Source organism: Antechinus flavipes, chromosome 2, assembly GCF_016432865.1.
Source record: "Antechinus flavipes isolate AdamAnt ecotype Samford, QLD, Australia chromosome 2, AdamAnt_v2, whole genome shotgun sequence".
Lineage (NCBI taxonomy): Eukaryota > Metazoa > Chordata > Mammalia > Dasyuromorphia > Dasyuridae > Antechinus > Antechinus flavipes.
The window spans coordinates 296603756-296629017 of NC_067399.1; the positions used below are offsets into that span (position 1 = coordinate 296603756).

Sequence of the window (25262 nt, forward strand, 5' to 3'; positions counted from 1 at the left end):
AAGTGACTTGCCCAGCAATTAATAAATGTTTGAGACTAAATTTGAACTTGGGTCTCCTAACTGGTCCAGCTCTTTCTACCAGAGAATCAACCTCAAAGCCAGGGAGATCCGAGTTCATATCCAGGCAGATTTCTTGGTCTGTATCTTGGAAAAAAGGCTTTGATACCCATTGATGGAGGGAATTTCTTTATGTGGGAGGTCACCATGTCATTGAAATCAAAGGGTCCCTCCCATTCCTTCCTTTGTCAAGAAGTGTGGACCTATATATAATTGATAATGCATTGCTTGGTTTTCTCAAAAGGTGGAGGAAGGGTGAGAGGGAAGAAGAGGATTTGGAACTCAGTTGTTTAAAAATGAATGTTAAAAAATTTCTTATGTAATTGGACAATATTTAGCAAAAAAAAAAAAGTTTTGTGTTTTAAAAAAAACAGGAAAAAAGAAATGTGGATTAATCTATAATCAGTAATATATTGCTTATCTTCTCAAGGGGTAGGGGAGGGATAATTGGGAAATATTTAGCAAAATAAAAATAATTTTAAAATCTTTCAAAAACAGAGAAGGAAAAAAAAAGTGGACCAAGGTGATAGACTTTTGTTAATTAAAAATTCTGGTGAGCCTTTTCCAATTCCCTTGCTCCTTTTGCTCTCTCTCCACTCCAAGGGAAATAAATAAAAGTCCAGGCTACAGAAAGACTAATTAATTGCCTTCAGGGTCACCTCCTTTTGGTGGAATTGGCTTTGATGCTGAAAAGCATGACTCTGGTTTAAATATTAAACTCTTTTTATTTTATCCTTAGGCTAGTTTTCTTCTGAGTACTTAAAGTATCCATATTGTTTCAGAGAGGGAAGTAAATTCTGCGAGGGTTAGAAGGCACTGAACAAAACTCTCATTTCTTCAACAAACGTGTATTAAACTCTTGCTGTTTACAAGTTCCTGGAGAAACAAAAACAGATGGAGGGTGGAAGAATTTGGAACTGACAATTTTTTTAAATGAGTATAAAAATTTTATATGTAAATTAGGAAATAGCAAAATAAAAATATATTCAAGAAGCTTTTTCATCAAAGGCTGAAGACAAGGAAATTCACATAGTTTAGATAATGCTTACTATGTACCAGACACCTTGCTCAGAGCTCTATAATTGTTATCTCATTTGGTCCTCACATTTACCCAGGGAGGTAGGTGCTATGCTTGCCCTGTTTTTGCAGATGAAGAAACTGAGACAAAGAGAGATGAAGTCACTTGCCCAAAATCACACACTACATTTGAATTGAGGTTTTCCCCGACATTAGGCCCGGCCCCTTTCTCCATTTCCCTTCCTTGTAAAGTGCTGTGGGGAATTTGAGGAGGAAAAGATCACTTTCAGGTGGGATAGGATAGATAGGCCCACTGAATTGAAGGAAGAAAGAAATTTCAGTAGAAGAGGACCCATTCCAAAGATATTGATTGGAGACATTGGCAGTAGCACAAAATTGAGAGAATGCAGCATGACAATAGGAGATAGAGCAAGAAGATATGAAAGAGAGTTCTAATATGTTGTTTTAGAACAAAGTGTTTTATATGTGTTGTCTGTCATAGTAAGAGATAAAACTGGAAAGGCATATTGGAGATTGTGAGAAGCTAGAGGCTTGAAGGCCGGAATCAAAAGTTTCTATTTAATTCATTAGGCAATGGGGAGCATCATTTCACGGTTTTTAAAAATGAGTGGTAAAAAAACTAAGATAAGCGAACTAAGATTTCTGAGGTGAGATTTTGATGCAGAAAGCCATTGACTAGCTCCCCTTTTCAATGTCTTTACTTGTCCTCTCTCCTAGTCCTGCCCAAAATTTTTAAATTTGCGGAACTTTGAATCAGGTAAATGGATGTGAATTATTCTGATAATTTGTATTTTTTCACATAGGTTATAATTCTGATGATAACCTTTGTGAGCCAACCCCAGATCTAGAGCTCACCAACCACAGACAGCATGGTAAGTGTCATTTGGCTGGGAAAGTGTCTCATTTTAGGAACATATCCCCCTAAGCAGTCAATTAAATAAGCATTCATAAAGCCATTATTATATGGGAATCCGAAGACCACCACCCCACCCTGTAAAGGGCAGGAACTTTGGAGAAATATACTTAAGGCTCAGTATGATTAATTTAATCCTACAACAAGGTGTTAACTCAGTGGAATCGATAAGACAATGGTTATCTAGTTTAGCATGTGAGTTCTCTAGTTCAGTATGATTGATTTACTCTTACAACAAATAATGGTTCCCTAGTGATATAATGATTGGTTTATATTCAGTATACTATAATGATGTAATTATAATAGAGCATGTAAATTGGGGACAAACAGCCAGAAAGAGAGAAGACAGAGGACTGGAGGCTGGAGCTCAAGTTCTCGCACTCCAACAGACTGGAAGATAAAGACCCTCGTGGTGGCTCTCCTGCTTCCTACACTTTGAGAGAGAAGACTTGATCAGCCTCTGGTGGCTCTCTCCATCTCCCGCTTTCTTTTATTTTAGAACATAGGTGGTCACACCCTCCCTGACTTCTCAGGGAGATGAGAACCCCAAAAAGGAAGTGATCATGCCCTTCCTAACTTCTCAGAAAAGGAGGTGAAAAACGCCAAAAAGGAGGGAAATGGGGAGTCAAACCAGATTTTGTTAACGGGTTTCTGAAGGGTCTCACTTGAAACAGCTATGCTTAAATCCATCAGCATGGGAGGTATTACACAAGCACATAGTAATATAACACAGGCTATTAGTGATGTAACAAACAACATGAATCAACATGAGGAACTATACATGTCCATAAGTCCTAGAAATAGTCCAAAACCAATCTATTGTCCATTACTTCATACATCGGGGAATCCAATGATTCCTGCACGTTTTGAAGTCCTGCAATAGTCTCATCATGTGTCAGGGAATCCAATGATTCCTGCTGGTTTTGAAGTTCTGCAACAGTCTTATGAACAATTTTTTGACATTCATGAGTAAATTTCCATACACATTGGGTTAACAGTCATGCTTTTTCAGTGGCAGATGTTTCTTAGGTCTTCTCTACACCAACCCATTCCCCCCCCCCCCAGAAAAAACCCTTCCCTCAAGAAACTTGCATTCTGCTGGAAGAATGAGATCTTTATTGTCTGGTTTTCATGAGAACCAAAATATTTCTTTTTGGATGTTGTGTCTAATATGGTGTCCAATTTGGGATGCTTAGTAAAATTAAGTATATGAACTTGGGAAAGGTAACCAGCCTCAGTTTTCCTATTCTTGTTTTCTCAATTGATATGTAGACCTTAAAGCATGCTTACTCACTTGTTCTCATTATCTCTCTCTCTCTTTCCCCCTATCTCTCTCTCTTTTTTTTCTCTCTCCCTCTCTCTCCGTCTTTCTCTCTCTCTCTCTCTCTCTCTCTCTCTCTCTCTCTCTCTCTCTCTCTCTCTCTCTGCCCCTCTTTCTCTCCTCCCTCTCTCTCTGTATCTCTCTCTCTCTCTGTCTCTGTGTGTGTGTGTCTCTCCCCCCTTCTCTCTCTCTCTGTCTCTCTTTCTCTTTGTCTCTGTCTCTTTGTCTGTCTCTCTCACTGTCTCCTTCTCCTTACCTCTTTCCCTCTGTTTTCCTTCTCTTCTTCCCTTTTCCTCACTAGATAAGATATGTGTGGATGTATACATCTAAAATTCACATATATCTATACATGTATGTATGTATGTATGTATGTATGTCCTTCCTCCTCTTTCCCTCTCAGCTTTGGGGCAGCCTTTCTAAGTGTTATATCATGTTGCTTCTTAACGTTATTTTTGTTTTTATTAATGATGTTATTAGAATTAATTTCTGATAGCAATTTCTTTGTAAAAGATCTTGTCTTATTCCATCCTTTGCTAATCTGAAGTATTCATAGAAACATCTGTAAGAGCCAGACAGGCAGTTTTCTGTACTTGTCAGGTTGAACAATGGGCTGTCCTCTTTAATCAAGTATAAGTCAGAAGCAAATGAAACAAACAGGCTGAAGAAATAATAATTATAAATTGCACTTTGTCCTATTGATTTCTGTTAAGGATACCTCCAAGTATGGAGCTGGGTGCCAGAAGAAATACAGAATTTAAGGAAGACATTGTCCCCAATTGAGGGGACTATTGAGCTAGCAATGCAGTCAAAGGGATGTGACTTATATGTAAATGACTTACAAGACAAGTGCATTTAGGGATGTGTTGGAGCCAGCTTGTGCGCACCAATGGTTTTGTCAACATGAGCATTTACACCTCAGAAATCAGCAACCCCTCTATCCAAGGCTTGATTCATTGCTCTTTGATTGTCTAGACTTAGAAAAGTGATAGTGAAAATATCAATAATTGAAATTTAGGGGGGAGTATGTGGGAGGGATAAAGAGAGAGAAAGAGAAAAAAGAAGGAAGAAAAGGAAAGAGGGGGAAAGGGAAGAGAGAAGGAGGGAGAGAGAGGGAAGGAAGGAGAGAGGAAAGAAGAGGAAGAGAGAGGGGGAAAAAGGAGAGGAGAGAAGGGGAAGGGAAAAGGGAAAGGGAAGAAAAAGGGAAAGAGAGATAAGAGAGGGAGAAAGAAGGGAAAGAGAGGGAGAGGCTAAAGAAAAAAGGGAGGCAGGGTTGGGGAGAGGGGGTGTTAAATTTTTTACCAACAGAGTCTGGGGTATGAGCAAAGTATCCTGTGAAGTCCAAGGAAGGAATGCTCATTACTAACTGGGGAGAATCGGGAAGGTTTCTTTGAAGAAGTGACCCTCTGGGCCAGGCTCTCAAACACTGGTATTCAGACTGGAGGAATAGTGTGAAATGGGACTGGGGGCTGCTTCAGGGAGAGAGGAAGGAGTCCCAATTGGATTGTAGCACAGTTGTAACATTGGGGAAAGGCGCAGTTACTTGTCTAAGGTTGCTATTAGAGCTGCCAATCATTCTCCAGCTTCTTTAAGAAGAACAAGGGTTTACCCTCAGTACTGTTGTAAAGTGTGGCAGGAGGAATGGGAAAGCTTTCATCAAGTTCTTACTTTGTAGCACTTGGGATGTATCGGTCATTGAACTAAGGAAATGCAGTGGGAAATTGACATTCCCTGCTCTCAGGGGGCTCCGGTGCTAATTGGAGGTGGCAAAGGCATCAAGTATTGCTGTAGGTGCTTAATGAGTGCTCGATGGATTTAACAGAAATATATGCAAAACAAACGCAAGGTAATTTGGATAGGCTTCAGTAACTAGGGGACGGATATTAAGAAAGGCATGATGTAGGACGTTTCCTTTGAGCTAAGCTCTGAGAGATTCTAGCAGGCAAAGTGAGGGGGAAGAGGAGCATTCCAGACATCTGATTTGTGCTGAGCTCTGAAGGATTTTACCAGGCAGAGTGGGAGAAAGTGGGAACAGCCAGTACAAAAACATGGGGTCAGGAAGCAGGGTGGCCTGTGTTAGGAGCAGCAGCACTGCCAATTTGGCCAAACCAAGGAATCCTTATGAGCCTAAAAAGGACAGTTACAGTTCACACATTCTTGCTGATCTCCTCAAGACCCTGTATGTACTCAGGCTGCTCTCTCTGTGTCTCCTTCTCCTTACCTCTTTCCCTCTGTTTTCCTTCTTCCCTTCTCCTCACTAGATAAGATAGGTGTGGATACATACATGTAAAATACACACATTTATACATATATATGTGTGTGTTTCTTTCCTCCTTTTCTCACTCAGCTTGGGGCTGCCTTTCTAGGTGTTTGTCAAGATGCTTGTGATCCTGAGCTCTTCTCAGGTAAATAGGTTGGGCTTTCCCTCCCCTCTTCACACCTTTCCTCCCTGACACCACCAGTTGAAGTGTAATACCCATCTTTTACAATTTGTCTCTTCTGTGGAGTAAAGATTTAACAACTGTATCTCAAAAAATGCTGAAGTTCTTCTCCTAACCATAGCATTTCCAAAAACAGAGTAAAAGTGATGGATGATTTTATTAGACTGATTGTCTTTCTGTCTGGACTACATCTGGTCATGGACTCCTGAAATAAATATTGCTGTTCCTTTTCAGTGTCCCGGCCCCATAGTCTAGAGAGCAGCAGGACTGCATCAGGCAATAGCTCTCCTCTTAACCTAAAAGGTAAGCACTGTAGTTCTGTTCCTGGTGGGTTCTTAACAGGCTAAAAGGCTGCACAGAGGAGCAGTTGGCTACAACTTTTAAACCATAGTTTCTTCCAGAGTGTTTGTCTTAGGTACAATTTTAGACAACTCATCTTGATTCAATGAGAAGAGTACTTGGCTGTAAAGTCAAGAAAACATATTTTAAACTCTAACCTCTGACACTTGCTACTTGAGCTACTTATTTACTCTCACTGGGCCTTAATTTCCTAATCTATAAAATGAGAGGATTAGACTATATGGTTCTGTGGAATACTGACTGGTGCAGTTGATGAAAGTGCTGAGCCTAGAAGAATTGTATTCAAATCCAGACTTAGATGATTACTAGCTGTGTGAGCCTGGGCAAGTCACTTAGATGCTGTTTATCTCAGTTTCTTCATCTGTAAAATGGGCTTAATAATCTTACATATACCTCTCAGGGTGAAGGTCAGATGTTTATCACAGTGTCTGACATATGTTAGACACTTAATAATTACTTATTTCATGTCTTCTTAGATCTGTGATAGGTTGGTTTGATATATAGTTATATGACTTAATTAGTAAATATAATTGTATATGATATTAATATATGATATTAACAATATGTAATTATATGCTATATATTTAATAAATGTGTTAGATATTGGAGAGAACTTTTAAGCATATGTTATTTAATTAAATATAAAATTATATTTAGTGTTAAAATACTTAACATTAAAATTTTATGAAATAATGGCATGCTAAATAATCGTATAGAAGTTGAATTCATGAATTAAGCCAATCTTGGCAGAGTTTCTGTTACCTTGGAAAACAAGAGTGTCTTAAAATAAACTAAATAACTAAAATAAAATAAAAAATAAAATAAAATCACTTCTAAAAGGAAAATAGTGATTAAATAGTGAATTAAGAAGAGCCACCAAAAAGTATTGCTGTTCTCTTGCTTGACTAGATAGGTATATTCCAAAAAAGAGCTGTTTTGAAATAAAACTTTTTGTAAATAAAAATCAATTTTTACATGCACTAAATGAGCTTTATTAAAGAAACTCCATAGGGGATCTTTTTAAATGAGAGATAATTATCTATTACTGTTTTATGAGGTTAGCTTTTATCTTATCTGCTAAATTGTTTGTTTTAATAAGAACCAAAGATTTCACTGATGACCTTCAAATTCAAATTAGTCTATTATATTTACCTAAAAGCTGTCCTGAGGAAAAATGAGATGAATTAAGTTTACAAGTGTTTTGTTTCCTTTCCTGAGGGCAGGTTAATGAACTATGAAGTGATTAACTCATAAGGAGGGGGGAGAGCCACCAAGAAGAAAAGTATCCAAAAGATCTATAATTGAAATCATAGGAACATAAATTTACAGGTATTACAGGGAATGGAATACTAGGTCTGGATCAGGAAAACCTGAATTCAGATCTTACCATAGACATTTACTATCTCTGTGATCCTGAGCAAGTCACCCTATTTCTGTGTTAGTTTCTTCACCTGTAAAATAGAGATAATGATAGCATCTGCCTCTCAAGGTTGTTGTGAGAATCAAATGAGATTTTTATAAAGCATTTTGTAAAATCTTAAAATACTAAATTAAAAATTCATTATTGCTACTACTATTATAACTAGAAGGAACTTTATAGACTAGTGAGTTCATTCCCTTCATTTTACAGATGAGGAGACTGAGAGACAGTTTGTTAAAATAGACTTGCCCAGGGTCATACAGTTAGTAAGTGTCTAGGATGGAATTTGAACCCAGGTCTTCTTATTTCCACATTACTATTATGTAATCAGATCTAGGATAGAAAACTCCAGTATCAGTGTGGTAGATTTTAAGCACACGTGCATGCACACATACATGTGTACATATTTGTATAGACCATTAAACTTTTTAGGCAATTTTTCAACTGCATTTTATTCTAATACTTAGAAAATCTACAATCTCTGGTATGAATCCTCTTTTATATCTTAAAAGAGAATCTCATAAATCTCTGTGACTTAAAAAAAATCATCAGCAGGCGATCACCCTTCTTCAGTCAACAGCCAGTCTGTTATTGACTGGTCTATCTCAGGGTCTTTACTGCTTCCTCACACCTACCAGTACTCCCAGAAGCCCAAACTTGACCTCCACATCATAGTGAAGCACAGAAGGAAAAATTTACTAAAGGTTTACTTTAGATTTGCTTTTTAAAAAAATTTCTAGTGAAAGTTTCAAATTCTTCTGAAAGTTTCAAAATTTCCTTTAAAATCCCGTTTATAAAATCTTTTAAAATCTCTAGATTTTAGCATTAAAATCACTGATACTTTTTTCCTTTTAATATCTGTTCAAAATTAACTTATAAAATAAAATTGTCCGTTGAAAACAGGAAAATATATCTGCAATGTGGTTTTTCCTCCATACCTTTCCTCCTGTTGAAATGTGAGCTCCTTGAAGACAGGGGCTGTTTTTGCCCTTTTTTGTTTTCCCAGATCTCATCTAGCACATAGTAAATCACAATAAAGACTGATGGGCTATCTGGCTTCCACCCCAATTTAGGTTCTTCTGACCGTATCCATGGCAGATCTGAGAGCTTTGGGAGTGAGGATCTGGTCCCCAGCAGGGATGTGGCCACTTTGCCTCGAGATGTTGCCTTGAGCCGCTCAGCACTGTCCATGAGCAGACCAGAACATCCTCCCCCCAGGAGTGGGTCAGTCCCCCAGGAGGCTTTCCAGAAGAACACTCCCGGCCAGCCTCACGCCAGCAGACAAAGCTCTGCCTCTCCAGGCAGCGAGATGGTGACTCTGGAAGAGTTTTTGGAAGAGAGCAACAGGGGATCCCCCTCCCAAGTAAGTTAGGCATTGCTAGTGAATACACAGCTTTGGTGGGACATACTTATACTTGTGCTTGTAACAGTCACTTCCACAGCATGATAACATTGGGGGAAAATTTAAGGAAGGTAATCTTAGGGTGCATCATTTAGAAGCATATGAAGAAGATAATATTGTTTTATTCTGTTCTAATTTCATCATCCCAAGAGCATTGCATTCAATATTAGGTACCACACTTGCTCAATTATGACAAATCAGTATGTTTAAGTAGAAGAAGAGAAGACTTGCGAGAGAAAAGTTAATATTTCAGGGATTGTCCAGCAGAAAAGGGACTGTATTGTTCAGTTCTTTGAGCATCCAAACTTGAGTCTGTGGTTGTAGAAAATTGTAGGAAGGCAAATTTCAACTCAGTGTAAGGAACTTTATAGTAATTAGAGTTGTTCAGTATTTGAATGGACTGTTTGGTGAAGCATTCATTTAACAGACATGTATTAAGCACATTTATTATGTATTAAGAACACTGAGTTGGGCATTGGAGGAGATACAAATTTTAGAGAAGGTGTGGTCCTCACTTGCAGAGCTTATTTAATAGTTGCTTGGGGGAAGAAAGATGAGTAATATATTATTACATGGTGAATGCATGTAAGAATTGCGAAACAATTTTTTTTTTAAAACAGTCTAAAGTTATTGCTGATTACAATGGCTCAGCAAAGGCTTCTTGGAATACATAGTATTCAGGTTGGAATTTAAAGAATGGGTGGGAATGGAAAAGGTGGAGAAGCAAGAATATGGAATTATAAGCAGAATTCCAGAAATAAGAAACTACGTGATAAAGCAGAGCAGAGAGAAGCTCAGTTGAGCTGAAGAAGAGAATGCAGAAGACAGTAATAAGAGGTCCAAAAAACTAGATTGTAAAGCATCAAACATCATACAAAGGAAATCCCTAGAGAATTTAGAGTAGTGAATGTCATCATGGCTGACTAGAGCTCTATGCAATATAAAGAAGTATTTTCTCATCAGTGTACAAGATGATTTGTTATGGGGAGAAGTTGGAAGCCCCTGATAGGCAGGAGACTGGTGGAGTAGTCCATGGTCCGGGTGGGGACAGCAATGAAGGCGCTTAGTGGAACTAAAAATAAAGAGAAAGGGGCAGATTTGGGAGTTGTGTGGAGCTTGAATTATCAAGACTTGGGGTCTGATTGGGGAAGGAGGTTTCAGGGTTTCAGATAATGGTGTTGTTAATAGACAGGAATAGATCTAGGGGTGGAACATGGGGGATCAGTTGTAACTTGAGCCTTTGAGTTTGGGGTGCTGATGGCATCGCAGATTCAACACGTCCAAAACAGAAGTTTAAGGAAGGTAATCTTAGGGTGCATCATTTAGAAGCATATGAAGAAGATAATATTGTTTTATTCTGTTCTAATTTCATCCTTTCTCCGCTTCCCTGTTACTGTCAAGGACATCTATCATTGAGATTCACAGCCTTGAAATCAGCTCTTCTCACACTTACCCACCTAGCCAGTCTGTTGCCAGAATTTTCATTTCTCCCTTTACAATGGCTCTTCTGTGCTCCTTTTCTCTCCATACATGTAGCTGCCACCCTGGAATCGGCCTTAATGCCTTATCCCCAGACGGTTGCAGTGGTCTTCTGGTGAATGTCTCTAGTTGAGTTTCTTTCTCCCCCCACCCCCTTTCATTCTCCTTTCAGCTGCAAAAGTGATTTTTCCTAAAGCTCAGGAAACTCTATTGACTCCCTCTTATCTTTAGGATCAAATATAAACTAGAAGCCCTTTGCAACCTGGCCTTTTCTTGCCTTTCCTTAACTGCCTTATTACACCATAAGCTAGTGATCCAACTGTGATGACTGCATCTTTAAAATCAGCCGGAGTCAGGAATTCAGGTTAGGGGAAAATTATCGATCTTTATTCTTAGTAGAGGTAAAGAAGGATCGAAAGTGAAGGGGAATCGGAGGTGAAGGGGGGGGTCATAATAGCAATGTGAGCAGTTGTGTCAAGAAGCCAGCCAGCAGTCTCTCTGCTTCCCTCCCCACCCCCCTGCCTCCATCCACCAAAATTGTCCTTTCCTATACAACACATCAGGACATGCACAAAGAGTGGGCGGGGGCCATTCTTTCTCCAAGCTTATATATTAATAGAGTATGGTCCAATTACTATTTAGCCTCACGTGCTTGGGACCTCAGTGCATCGACTCGAGCCTCAGCCCATTACATCCAACAGCTGGCCTTTCTATGCCTTTTATGAGATAACTCCCATTTCCTGTCTCTATGCCTTTTCACCAACTCCTCCACCAGGAATATCTTCCTTCCTTGTCTGCTGTTTTCTCTGACTTTTTGAAAGAGTCAATTCAAGTCCTAAACCTCCTCATTGCTACTGCCTCTCCTCTAAGTTTGCCTTCACTTTATATTGTATATGTTTTCTGTATAGAAGGTTATTTTTGTGTTAGAATGTAAACTTCTCGATGTGCTTTTGCCTTTGCATCCCAAGAACATAACATGTTCCTTAAATGTCTCAGCTTCACTAAGCAAGGCCTTCAGCCAGGCTTGTGAAGTCTCTAGGGCTCCTTCCTACTTGAGACACATGACTGTGCCCTGATAGGCACCCAGAGCTAGAATTATGAACCAGTCCCTGACCCCAAACACTGGTATGGGACAAGAGTATGCATCTCCTCTCTGGTCCTGTGTATTGCCTCACTTTGCAGAGACTTCCCTTCCTAAGTCTGTGCTCAGAAAGCTTACATTCTTTTTGGAATGCCTGTTCTTCCCAGTGATACAAAGGGAAGTAGAAATCATCTAAGTGACTGGGAGCAACATCCAGATTGGTATTAAAGTTTGCCATAATCCTAAAATTATATCATCTCTATGCTGGACATCTTGCATTTCCACATATTTAAATTTGTTTCCAAGATCACTGTCTGTCTTCAATCCCATTCCCATTCTCTGATCCATTGCTTATTCTCTTTTAGCTGCGATAGATGATTTCATTGCAGCAGTTTCTGTTAGAAGCTGACTCACTTTACCCTGGAGTCTCAGGTCTTGGGTCTTGGGCCTTGATTCATCAAGCGATGCTGAGGCTCGGAGTGGGCAGAGCTGGTTGGAGAACAGCTGCCCTGTATCTCTCAAGGGTACTATTCCAGTGCTCAGGGCCCCTGACTCACCCTGTCTCAAGCAGGCTCATGGGCAGCTGACTCTGGATTTGTGTTAATGCTCACAACTCCTCAGAGCAATAACCAAATCACTTGTGCTTTCACTGCTTGGATATGGAGAGTGTGGGATGACTGTGACCTAATGTGGGACTCTGGTCAATGTGGGCAGCCAGAGTGGAGAATAATGAGATTTTTTGAGAGATTTTTAAAATTAGGTTCGTACAACATACTTGGTGTTGGCCTTGAAGTCAGGAGGCCAAACTCTGCCTTTTCTCTTTGGGACTTTTGACAAGTCATATCATCTCATATTTTCTCTGTAAAACAAAGAGTTTTAGACTTAATCTCTTATGGCCCTACCAGCCCCAGAATCCTATGATTCATGTGAATCTCAGGTTTTACTAAGCCTAGCAACTATAGCCCAGTCTAGTTCAGCTCATTGGAGATTCCTTGCAAGTAGGAATGATTTCCTCCTTTGCATTTGTGTATCTAGTGCCTGACACATAGTAGATACTTAATAAATGTTTATTGATTGGTACAGCTTCATCACCTTTAGTACAAAAATGTTGATAAAAGCTGGATTAAGCTTCCCTTTAAGAGGAGCACTGGACACTCAGTTCACTAATAATTTGCTGTTTGCTAAGCCCTACAGCATCACCTATTGAAGTCTCACTCTCACAATCTGCATGCCTTCATTTTATTGTCATGACTTTGGAAAGGAATTGGGATGGTTCAAGGGAAATGTGGGAGAGAACAGGGCCAAATTTCTCACTTGAACAACCCCAAAGACTTGCTACTGTGATGGCTTTGATAAGCTCCTGCAGAGATGCTACACAATGTGATCAAATATTGAGTTATGTTTTCTTCCTTTGCCACCAAGTTAATGGTAAAGGCTTCACATAGGGAGAAAAGGCACTGATTATGATTAGTTCTCTGGTTTGGACTGAACTGGTTCCTCAGCTCAGGTAGTGGGAATCCCTGGTTGCTGCTGCTTGAGTGATTAAGAAACTGGCAATCATTAGACTATTAATCAGGATGTCTCAGTGTAAATCGTTTTCACATGCATCCCATTGATTATTTCTTCTAGATTCTCCAGCTTTCTTATTCTGATATTTTTCCTTTTCTTTTTATTTTTGTAAGTTTATTTATTTTTAATATACACTGCTTATGAATCATGTTGACAGAGAAAAATCAGAGCAAAAGGGAAGAACCATGGGAGAGATTAAGAGACAGAAAAAAGAAGTGAACATACCATGTGTTTCTGTCCAAAGTTCATTGGGATTGCTTTGGATCACTGAACTAGTGAGAAGAACCAAGCCTTTTATAGTTGATCATCACACATTCTTGCTGTTAGTGTGTACATTGTTTTCCTGGTTCTGCTTGTTTCGCTCAGCATCAGTTCGTGTAATTCTTTCCAAGCCATTTTATAATTAGTTTGTTCATTATTTTTTATAAAACAATAATATTCCATTATCTTCATGTACCACAGCTTGTTCAGCCAATTGATGGGCATCTACTCATTTTCCAATTCTTTGTTACCACAAAAACATCTTTCCCCTCCTTTATGATTTCCAGTAATGGCACCATTGGGTCAAAGGGTATGCAGTTTTATAACCCTTTGAGCATAGTTCCAAATTGCTCCTTAGAATGACTGGATCTGTTCACAGTTCCACCAACAATGAATTAGTGTCCAGTTTTCCCGCATCCCCTCCAACATTTTTCATTATCTTTTCCTGTCATCTTAGCCAATCTGACAAGTATGAAGTGATATCTCAGAGTTGTTTTAATTTGCATTTCTCTAATTAATCTGTCATTTTTCCTATCTTCTTTCCCTTTCCTCCATCTTCCTTTTTCTTCTCTTTTCCTTCTTCCTCTTTCTTCTTCTCCTATTTTTATTCTCCCCTTTCTCCATTTCTTCTCCTGCTTCCCGATGCAGAGTAGTTGCTTACTGAGATATTTGAAAGGAAGATCTTAGGATGGTGAGCACTATCAATCTTCATTAGCCAATTTATGGGTTATCTATCCCTTTTGCCAACTCCAGTTAATTCTGATATTCACATCTTCAAGGTGAAAACAAAAGGCAATAGGATTCAGATCAATTGGTTTTCTAATTTTTGACTTGTTGAATAGAAGAGAACTTGTTTACGTTTCAGTCCTGGCTCTTCTACTACTAAATAGCTGTGTGACCTTGGGCAAGAGATTTTCCTTTTTAATTTTCTCCTCTATAAAACAAGGCAATTTTTGGCAGGGCTCTTTCTGTCTCTAACATTCTTTGGTTCTTTAATCTATTATAGAGTCTGATTCTATAGGTTATCCCCTCCATTCCCTTACTGCAGCTAATCAGTGGAGGGTTTCCCACACGGAACAGCAGGGGCAGCTCACTCCAGTCCACTTTGGCCCATTTGTGTGCCTCCTGCCATGTACTGCGTGCAATTCCACCTGACACCCTAGGACAGAAAATGGATTTTCAGACGTGTCCCTTTGTGTTCTCGCTGACTTGAATTTTTCCTCCCTGCTTTTCCAGGATGCTCCCACGGGCCGGGACGACCTGCTGAATGACTACTTTAGAAAGGCCAACGATCCTCCTGCCATTGGAAACCCCCTGGGCCCCCCGGTCAGGAAAGAGGGAACAAAAATGCCCACCAACTTTGTGGCCCCTACCATCAAAATGCCGGTCCACACAGCAGAGGGAAAGCTGCTGAAACCAGGACAGTACGTCAAGCCCAACTTCAGACAGAGCGAGCCCGAGCCCCCCGCCGGCACTCCCGGCCCCCTGAGGCTGGCCCCACCCCCCCAGAGCCTGCCGCTGGGCAGGCCCAAACAGGCCCCGCTTCCGCCTCCCTCGAGCACCCCAGCCGGGAGGAGTGCTTCATTAAGCAGGGCCTTCAGCCTGGCATCAGCAGACCTTCTTCGGGCCAGTGGGCCAGACGGATACAAACAAGACCCTCCCCAGAAGCTGGGGGGGGATGCCCACGGAGGAAAGGAGCCAGTTAGCCAGACCCTCCGACCCCCTGCAGCCTCCTCCGGCCTGCACTCCCTGTCCAGGGAGAGGCCCCAGTCGGCAAAGATCGGGGGCTCTTCTCAGGGCCCCAGCCCCCGCGCCCGGCAGTTTGATTCGAGGCGCTTCTCCTTGGCTCCCCCAAAGGAGGAGAGACTGCTTCCCCATCAGCAGGCCTCCGCGTCTCCCGCCATTTCCACGAGTGGCAGCGGGCCGGGCACTTCCCAGCAGCAAGAAGGTCTCAGTCCCGGACTCGGACAGCCTTTCTCCTCCATACCCGTCTCGGTGGCCAGGACCAAACCCAAGGCCCCCCCGCACTCTGGGGAAGTGGCCGCCATTGCCCCCGTCCGCATGGTGCTTCCCGAGGGGGACGGGGCCTCTCGGCCAGGCCAGAATGATGGATTCACGGCCAAGAGCCAGACTAAAGCTCCCGAGTTGGCTCCCTCTCTGGGGCTGGATGACTTTGGCAGAGGAGGGGGCTCCAAAAGTGCCCCTGGGTCTCCCGAGCCTGGCGGGGACCAGCAGACTGTGTGGTACGAGTATGGCTGTGTGTGACCCGTCCGTTCTAAGGGCGCTTTGGTATTGGAGTAGGCTGGTTCACCTTCTTGGGGTTTGTTTTTTGCCTGTGGTGCAGGGAAGAAAGGGGCAGTTTTAGAAAAAGGGAAGGGATTCTGAGGAGTTTTTTTTTTTATCCTTGAAATACTGTGCCAAGTCTTACAGAGCGTTCCACCCCAAAATTTGTAACATGTCCCGTTTTATTTGCTGCTTCCAGTATTTATTTCTCCTGAATGAAGTACACTTTAGCATGGTCAATATTTAGAATTAAATGTTAAAACTTCTCTTCCCTCTGTTCCAGACGCTATCATAAATCCCTACTAAGACACTTAATTTGATTTTTGTACTTTTGGAACCAGTCTAAGAACAGACATAAAATTGAAAGGTGATTTGAAGTAGGCTCAAGGTCTCATCAGTATGAGTACTTCATAGACATGATCTCTCCACACGTTAATAATAGTCTTTTTGACTTACTGTTTCTCTCTCCCCCTCCCCCCAAAAATGTATCTTTTGGTGGCCAATTTTCTGGTGATAACTATACAAATTTAGCCAGTGTGACCTGCAGATAACAGACATATATTCTGTCACTAAGTCCTATACTCAGAGCAATCTGGATCTGCCCAAGCTTGCAGTCCCCTCCTGGAGAGAATGCTTGAAAAACAAGGTATCGGAGGGCTTGAGTAGAATTTGAGAATTGGAACAGGGTTTGTATTAGGCCCAGGTCAATCTCAAGAGACAACTGAGAAGCTTTATGTTACCAACCCAGATATCATGGGGAAAATGTCCCAGAACTGAATTTATTTTTTTAAAAAATGAAGCCTCCAAGACACCTAGATTTTACAAGTCCCAAGTATCGCGTAGATCTTAATCCAAGAATTCTTAATTTCTTTTAACACTGGTGATAAATAGAGTTGGTTAGGGCCAAATGATTACCTGCCAATTCAAACCATGTAGCCTGTGCTTCTGCTCTCAGTACCCAAGACCAGAGCTGGGTTACCTTTTCTTTAATTTTTCTACAAACACTGGAGCTAATATGTGCTGGGTCTTAATGAAAAATGGCCCTGGAAAGTGAGAGGGGCTATATCTCCCAGGCCCAGCATTTGTAAATAACATGTAAATGAAAAAAGGCTTAGGGGCTTCCGCCCCCTCCCCCCCTTATAGGGGATGACTATTTCTCTCTCTGAATAATTTTCCAGAGTAGAAATCAAATTTCTTCTAATATATTATATATATGAGCTATAAACACACACACATTTTGGGGAAGAGGGAATCTATTTATGTTCCGGTGGATATTTTTCTTTTCTGTCAGGAATCTCCTTGACTGCTTTTATGTATCCAGTCAGATTCGTGTCATTCATTCTGTCTCAAAGTTGTTTATAAAGGTGCTTTTCCTGTAATATATGAAAACCTGTTGATTTATTTTTTTCCTCCCTAAAGATGTTTCTTTTGGTGATTTGCTGATGATCTAGTGAGAGGAATACAAGGAAATTGTAAAATGTTTATAAGATCACTTTAGGAGTTGCTCCTGGTAACTTGTATTAAACCACGCAAGGACAGGATTTTAATAAAACTGCTGGAGAAAAAAAAATGCTGGGCTCTTATTTTTGTATAACAGAATATTTCTTTAGAAAGAGTTGCCAGCAGTTTTCTGTCTTTACTGCTTAATTATTAAGCTGTTTTCATTAACAGTCTGGCTACAGGTGCTATTAATGCTTGCTTTCCTGAGACCCTTGTTGACAGTCAGGCATTTTAAATGTGCTAAAGAGCACCGGAAAATATAATTATACTTTTCTTTATACAATAGAGGCATTCTTGAAAAAGTGGATAAATTGAATTATTTCTTAATCTTATTTTTATTAATATTTTTAAATATTATTTTCTTTTCCAACCATTTCCCTTGCCTTAGCCAGAGAGATTTTTTTGAAAAGAAACATAAAAACCAACACAATCAACTTTAAAAAAAAATTTCCCCAGTTACATGTAAAAAACATGCAAACAATTTATATATATATATAAACAGTTTTTGTTTATATATATGTTTATATATTCATTTTTTAACATACTTCCTTATGAATCACGTTGGGAGAGAAAAATCAGAAAGGGAAAAAACATGAGAGAAAAAATAACAGAAGAAAAAGAAAAGTGAACATACCATGTGTTGATTTATATTCAGTTTCCATAGTTCTCTTTCTGGATGCAGATAGTATTTTCCATCCAAATAATCAGCTCTTAACAGCATATGTAGTAGTGCACACCCATATCTTTCTTCTACCTCTGCAAAAGAAAGAAAGAAACTACCTTTTCTCTGCTCTTCTTGAGGAAGCCAAGTTTAATCATTATAGTTTATTTAGTTAAATGCTAAATTTGAGGGGTTTGTACCTTACGTTTTATAGGTATTGTGTATGTTTCTCTAGTTGGTTTCTTGATTCTTATCAGTTCATGTGAATCTTCTTGTTTTTCTCTAAAATGGATGGATTTTGGTAAATTAAGTCTAATATTAAATATCCTTTAAGAGATGTATATTAAGAAAATCCAGTGTGTAGTTTTGTGATGTTAACTTATTACCACTCTGTAGTAAATAGTGAATTAAATTGGGCAGGACAGAACACCTGAGTCCAAAATCTGATTCAGCTACTTGCTTCAAGTCAAATCCAAGCCTCCCTTTACTCATCTGCAAAATATAAGGTTGATGCAGATTAAATGTAAATCAACATTTGCTATGTTCACTTTTCTTTTTTCTCCTTTTTCTTAATTTTTTTTTCTCTCGTGGTTTTTTTTTGGTTCTGATTTTTCTCTCCCAATATAAGAAAATGTGTTTAAAAAAATGAATGTGCGTGTATAACCAGAAAAAATAAAAAATAAAAAAGGTTAGACTAGATAATTCCTAAGGTCCTTTATACCTCTCATACCCTATTTAAAAGGCAAGATTTTTATAAACATCATTTTTAACTGTAGAAATACAGAGTAAAGGAGGCATATTAGATTAGACATGTGAGATGGAGCTGGATTTTTTTGTGGACTTCAAACTCTATATGCATCAATAGTGAAACACAGTAGCCCGAGAAACTTAGCATGGATTTAGGTATAATGTCCGGAGCTAGGTGGTACACTGGATGGAGTGCCAGTTGTAGAATCAGGTAGACCCCTTTTTCTGAGTTCAAATTTGGCCTCAGACACTTTCCAGCTATGTGATCCTAGGCAAGTTCCTTAATCCTGTTTGCCTCAGGTTTCTCATTTGTAAAATGAGCTGGAGAAGGAAATGACAAACCACTATAGTATCTTTGTCACGAAAACCCAAATAAGGTCGTGAAGACTCATCCACAACTTAAAACAACTGAACAACAATGTCTGGAGCTGGGAGAAGAAAGAATCTCAGTAATATTAAGTCATAGGTCGTATCTGGGTGCGTTACACTATTTTCACAACATTTTAAGGTTTACAAAGCATTTTGCAAATATCCCATTTCATCTTCATAACTCTGAAAGCTAGATTTTCCTCTGTTTTATAGTTGAGAAGCAGATGGGGATTAAATTATTTGCCCCAGGATATGTGTGAAAAGCCAGATTTGAACTCTTTCTAACCCAAGGCTCAGCACTCTATCAATTTATATTATTATAAAAAATTTTGGTGAGGCAACTGGGGTTAAGTGATTTACCCAGGATTACATAGATGGAAGGGTTAAGTATCTGAGGCTGAATTCTAATTCAGATTCTCCTGACTCCAGGGCCGGTGCGAATGGTTATTTCAAAACAGAAAGGACCATCTGGTCTGTCCCCTCGCTACAGACGATACACCTGAGACCTGGATGACATCCAGCTACAGGAATTCAAACTTGGGTCTTCTGAGTCCAAAGTGAATTCTCTCCAGTGTACTGGCCTCCTTTGAGTTGCTTGATCAGAGTTAATAATAAAAATAACCAAGATTTATATAGTGTTTACTCTGTGCCAAGCATTGTGCTAACTAAGCACTTTATAATTTTTAATTCATTTCAGCCTCACAATGACTGGGATGGAGGTGCTGTTATTATCCCTATTTGGGAATCAAAAGACCTGAACTTAAATTAATTTAATTTATGAGTTAAATGAATTAATTTAACTTCCTTCTCTGTGGCTACTTCTGTGGACATTAACCTTTGTAGGATTTAGTTCTTTATCTAAAATGAAAAGTTTGGACTAAGGTCTGTGCTCAGCTTTCCTGAGTGGTTTGGTAGGTATAAAAGATACAGTACTTATGCTATAAGAAGGAGGAAAGCTAGGTGGTGCAGTGGACAGAGCCCTGGGCCAGATGGGAAAACCAGTATTCAAATCCTGTCTCAAACATTTAACTCTTAAGTGTGATTCAGGCCAGGTCACTTAACTTTTGCCTGCCTCAGTTTCCCCAACTATAAAACAGACAAATTGATAATACTTTCCAAGGTGGTTGTGAAGGTAAAATAATATTTATATTATTAATCAAATATATATAATGAAGTAAGGGTTTGGAATAGGCAAGCATGTTTTATTAGGTTAAAGATAAACTGGTATCAGTGGCAGATTGTAAGCAGTCATAGCAATGGGATGGGACAACTGGGCAGGCTACAAGAGACCAAGACAGGGTGCTAGTTCAGTGAATCATGAAATACAGAAAAGAACTGGCAAATGGCCCCTGGGTGTCCAGGGGGTGGAGATGGGGAGTGCATGAGGATAGAAAGAGAGAAATGGATATTGTATGAATTAAGAGCACTATATGGAGAGTCAAGAAGATATGAATTCAAATCCTACATCAGACACTTAATCCACAGTGTGATTGGCCAAACTAGTCTCTCTTGATCTCAGCTTTTTTAATCTGTAAAATGGGAAAGACAATAGCACCTCTCTTTTAAGATCGTCATGAGGAGCAAATGAAATGATATAGGTCCAAGGCAAACTTTAATATCTCATTTGATCTTCACAACAACCCAGGAAAACAAATGCTATTATTTTCCTTATTTTACAGATAAGGAAACTGAGGCAGAGTTCAAGTGACTTGCCTGGGGTCTCACAACTAATAAGTATGTGAGGTCAGATTTAAACTCTCCTTCCTCATTTATAAAATGGAGGTAATACCTCTAGTATTTATTTCACAGGGTTGTGAGATGAATGTATGAAGCACTTTTACAGATGTAATGAGGTACTTAAATGAGGTGTCATTATAGTTTTTTTGGAAATAATACTGGATTTAGAATCTGAGGACTCCAGTGAGAATTCTTGCTCCACTGCTCTCTCATTGCATAATGCTGACAAGTCCCTTCACCTCTTTGGACCTTGGTCTTCCCATCTGTAACATGGGTGAGATATTTGTGCTACCTGCCAGTGCAATCAAAGGCGACTTTTGCTATTATAATCCAATAGATTAATTTGATGTGATCCCTGTCCTGACACCTGTGCTCCCAGTTACCTTCCAGATGTGGCAAACTCGTTATGCTCATAGGGGTTCTACGCTGATAGAGTCCTAGATTCTGTTCCAGGATAGAAGGTCTGGCCCATCTCAGTGCTCCAGGTGTGTTTGTTTGAACTGCTCCTGAATGGGAGGGGGGACTGACTCTCAGATTTGGCATTTCCTGATTTGGCAAGTGATTTGTCCAGTAACACAGCTGGATACAGCTTAGGCACTTGTCTAAGACTGGATTTGGGGTCTGACTCTAATACCCCACTGTGCCACATAGCTGCCAAGTTGTCCCCCACAAAATGGGCAAGACTCATCCTAGCTCTTAGAAGCAGACTTGAGGATAGAAAAAGATCATCAAAGAACTTTCTAATTTTAAAGTCGATAGAAATGTAAAATGTCAGTGTGTGGCAGGAATTTTTTAATCTTTAAAAAAAAACTTTTTCAATTAATAAGTATTGTTTTCTCTCCATTCCATCTTTTCCTTTTTGTCTTGAAAACAAACAAGAAAGAAAATCTTTCTAACAAATATGAGTAGTAGAGCAAAACAAAATGTCTCCCTTATTTTGCATTGTGAGGATATCCACTCTTCCTCAGATAGGTGAGGAGAATCAGTCCTCAGCAGCCCCTGGAATCCTGATTAGTCCTTAGTGTGATCAGATTTCTCAGTTATAGTTTAATTGTGTGTAAAATATGATGTAATTTACTACTCTGTGACTCCCCAGACATCTGGGGATATGTTCATTGACAAAGAAAACGCACTTAGTCTAATTTAAAAGCAAAAGAAGCAAAAACAACAAAACACCTTTACCCACCCTGTCCTGGCCTACGGATGTTTTCATACTACATCATTGATTGATTAGTTTTTCAACTCCTAACCCCAAACTAGCTTTGTCATAGGACATATGATTCAGACATGGGAAGTACCTTAGACATGATTTTATAGGTAGAGAGATGAAGGCCCAAAGAAATGGCATTATTCATCCATTCTGTAGGCAATAAATTAGTCAGAATTCAATCTGGATCCTTAAGATTGTGGTGTAAGAAAGCTGTTGTTCAGTCACTTCAGTCATGTCCAACTCTTCTTAACCCATTGGGAGGGGTTTGCCATTTCCTTCTCCAGATCATTTTACAGATAAGGAAACTGAGGCAAACAGAGCTATGTGACTTGCCCAGGGTCATACTTGGGTAGTAAGTGTCTGAGACCAAATTTAAACTCAAATCTTCCCAACTCCAGGTTGGATATTCTTCTCTTTATTTATATCCACTAGTGGTACTAGTGGTGGTGGTGGTGGTGGTAGTAGTAGTGGTAGTACTAGTAGTGGTGATAATAGTAATAGTAGCAGTAGTGGCAATAGTAGTAATAGTAGTGGTATTAGTAATAGTACTTGTAATGGTGGTAGTAGTCACAGCAGTAATAATAACAGTAGTAGTAGCAGTAGTAATAGTAGTAATAATAGTAATAGCAGTGGTAATGGTAATAGTAGTGGTAGTACTAGTATTGGCAATAGTAATAGTAGCGGTAGTGGTGGTGATGATGATGGTAATAGTGGTAGTAGTAGTAGTAGTAATAGTACTAGTATTAGTAGTGGTGGTAGTAGCAGTAGTAATGGTACTACTAGTAGTGGTGGTAGTAGTAATAGTAACAGTAGTTGTGGTAGTAGTAGCACTAGTAGTGATAATAGTAGTTATAGTAATAGCAGTAGTAGTAGTAGTAGTAGTAGTAGTAGTAGTAGTCCTAGTAGTGGTGGTAGTAATGGTAACAGTAGTGGTGGTGCTAGTAATAATAGTAGCGGTGGTGGTAGTAGTAATAGTAGCAGTAGTAGTGCTAATAGTAGTAGTAATCATAGCAGTAGTAATAGTATTTAATAGTAGTAGTAGTAATAGTAGCAGTAGTAATGGTACTTAATAATAATAGTAGCAGTAGAAGTAGACATAATGGTAGTAATAGTAGTGCTAGTAGTAATAATAGTAACAGTAGTGGTGCAAGTAATTAGTAGCAGTGTTGGTACTACTTAGTGGCAGTAATAGTAGCAGTAGTAGTGCTATTAGTAATAGTAATCATAGCAGTAGTAATAGTACTTAGTAGTAGTAATAGTAGCAGTAGTAATGGTACTTAATAATAATAGTAATAATAGCAGTAGAAGTAGACATAATGGTAGTAATAGTAGTAGTGGTAGTAGTAGTAGTAATGGTAGCAGCATTTAGGGTAGCAGTAGTAATGATAGTAGTACTAATAGTGGTGGTAGTAGTAGTAACAGTGGTAGTGGTAGTAGCACTAGTAATAATAGTAATAGTAGCAGCATCTAAGGTAACAGTAGTAGTGGTAGTGGTGGTGGTAGTAGTAGTAATAGTTAATGGTAATAGTGGTAGTAACACTAGTAATACTAGCAGTAGTAGTAATGGTATCAGTATTTAGGGTAGCAATAGTAATGGTAGTAGTAGTACTAGTAGTGGTGGTAGTAGTAAGAGTAATAGTGCTAGTAGTAGTAGTAGTAGTAGTAATAGCAGTAGTAATGGTAAGAGTAAACAATAATAGCTAACATAGTGCTTCATCGTTTGCAACAAACTTTACAAATATCCTTAGAAACAATGTGTGTCAAGTCATGGGATTTGTGTTCTGAACCCAGCTTTGCCCTACATGTGTAATTTGGAGCAAATCATGTAATTTCTGAGCCTCAGTTTTCTAGCTATCAATTGAGGTTTGGGCCACTGCTTTAAGGTCACCCTTGTTACCAAGTGCTCCTGCTGGGAGTTGAACCTAGCTTACAGCTCTTGAACTACAATCCTCGGACTTCAGGTCCAGGTTCGTTGCTTTTTCCCCCCTGGGCAGCAATCTGCTAGGCAATGGCATTCTTTTGTAGCTCTAAACCCCAGTGTTCTCCTTAAGTAGAGGGGGGTCTGACAAGCTGAGGAGCTGTTTCAGAAGGATAATTCTTGCTGTGTTTACAACTGCCACAAAATAAATCCAGTCCAAGAATCTGGAGTCCCATCAAGGATAGCTTTCGGGTTCGTGAATCTCCAGCCCGCGGAGACTCTTGGACATGCCCAGGCCTCTGCAAAGAGTCAGGATCTGTGGGAGAGTGCCGGGCGGTGGGGGTGGAGGGGGGCAGCAGGTACCAAGTCCCAGCGTGTCAACGTTGTGCCTCATCAACGTCAGAACTGAATCAGCTGACCTTAGATCCGCACTGTCCTCCTTTCCTTGTCTAACATGTGGGAGACAGATTTGGCTTCTGCAATTTGGGGTTTCTTTTTTAAGCAGACCCGTATTTTAATAGTATGACATTTTCATTCAGGCACCAACTTTTGCAAAGATGTCAAAAGGAGGTTTTGAGTTCTCAAAACAAGGACAAGGGGGAAGGGCTGAGCCAGGTTTGGGGATGAAGCAACTAGAAATGTGTTTTCTCCTTGGCATTTGACCAATAGATGAAGGGGGGGAATCCTAAGCACTCCAACTCAACCATATGCTACTCCATGGCTGGTGGTTGCAAAAACTTTTTTCCTCTTATTCATCCTCTTTCCCCCCTCTTTAGAGAGAGAGGACTTTAATGGTCCAAGTTGAAGGACAGCATTAGCCTTGCAAGGCTGAACAAAAGAACCAAAGCTGAGAAGGGTTAATGATTCCAATAATGTCCTGGCTTTGTTGTTTCCTTATGGTGAATTTAGAAATGAAAAGGATAGAGATTATTTAGTGAAACCAGCTTCATTTTTTTCTAGAGGGAGAAAGAAGAGGGAGACAGAGACACAGACCGACCCACTAAGTCATAGAGCTCAGAAATAGCCCAGCTGGGATTTGAACTCAAGTCCCCTGACTTCAAAACTAATGCATTTTAACTGAAATGAAAGATTAAGCTCTATTGGCCTCAAAGGTTCCTTCTAGGTGTTGGTTAGGAAGAGTCTGCGTCCTCCTTTCTTTTATTAGCCTTTATCAGCACACTAACAGAGTGTCCCAGTTTTCCATTTGCCCCCCCTCCCCTTCTGCGGATGACTCCAGCCTCCCCACGGAGTATGGGGCCCAGGGAGGCGGGATCACAGACCCGGGCTGCCGACACCCGCGGGAGTTTAGAAGAAAGCTTGTGGGGTGGAAGGCCAGAGCGGTCAGTGTGGGCTGAGGCCGTGTGAGGCACCGGGTGTGTGCGCGCGTGCCCCGAGAGCCTCATCTGCACACTCCGGGGCTGGCCTAAATCACTTAGAAGGGCCTTTGTAAGCCCCGGTCGCACGCTCCCAGGATGCCGGGTGGCCCGAGGGCCGGGTC

The 25262-nt window shown here is 40.1% G+C and overlaps 1 protein-coding gene across 1 annotated transcript in view; it reads left to right on the top strand.

Annotated features, from left to right (window-relative positions):
• Nucleotides 1–17192, top strand: part of CCDC88C (coiled-coil domain containing 88C) — a 223535-nt gene extending 206343 nt beyond the window's left edge. Inside the window, exons 27-30 of the mRNA XM_051977393.1 lie at nucleotides 1899–1967; nucleotides 6002–6070; nucleotides 8621–8910; nucleotides 14576–17192. Coding sequence (XP_051833353.1) covers nucleotides 1899–1967; nucleotides 6002–6070; nucleotides 8621–8910; nucleotides 14576–15604 — 1457 coding nt within the window. The 3' untranslated portion in view covers nucleotides 15605–17192. The remainder of the gene's footprint in view (nucleotides 1–1898; nucleotides 1968–6001; nucleotides 6071–8620; nucleotides 8911–14575) is intronic.
• The last annotated feature ends 8070 nt before the right edge of the window (nucleotides 17193–25262 follow it).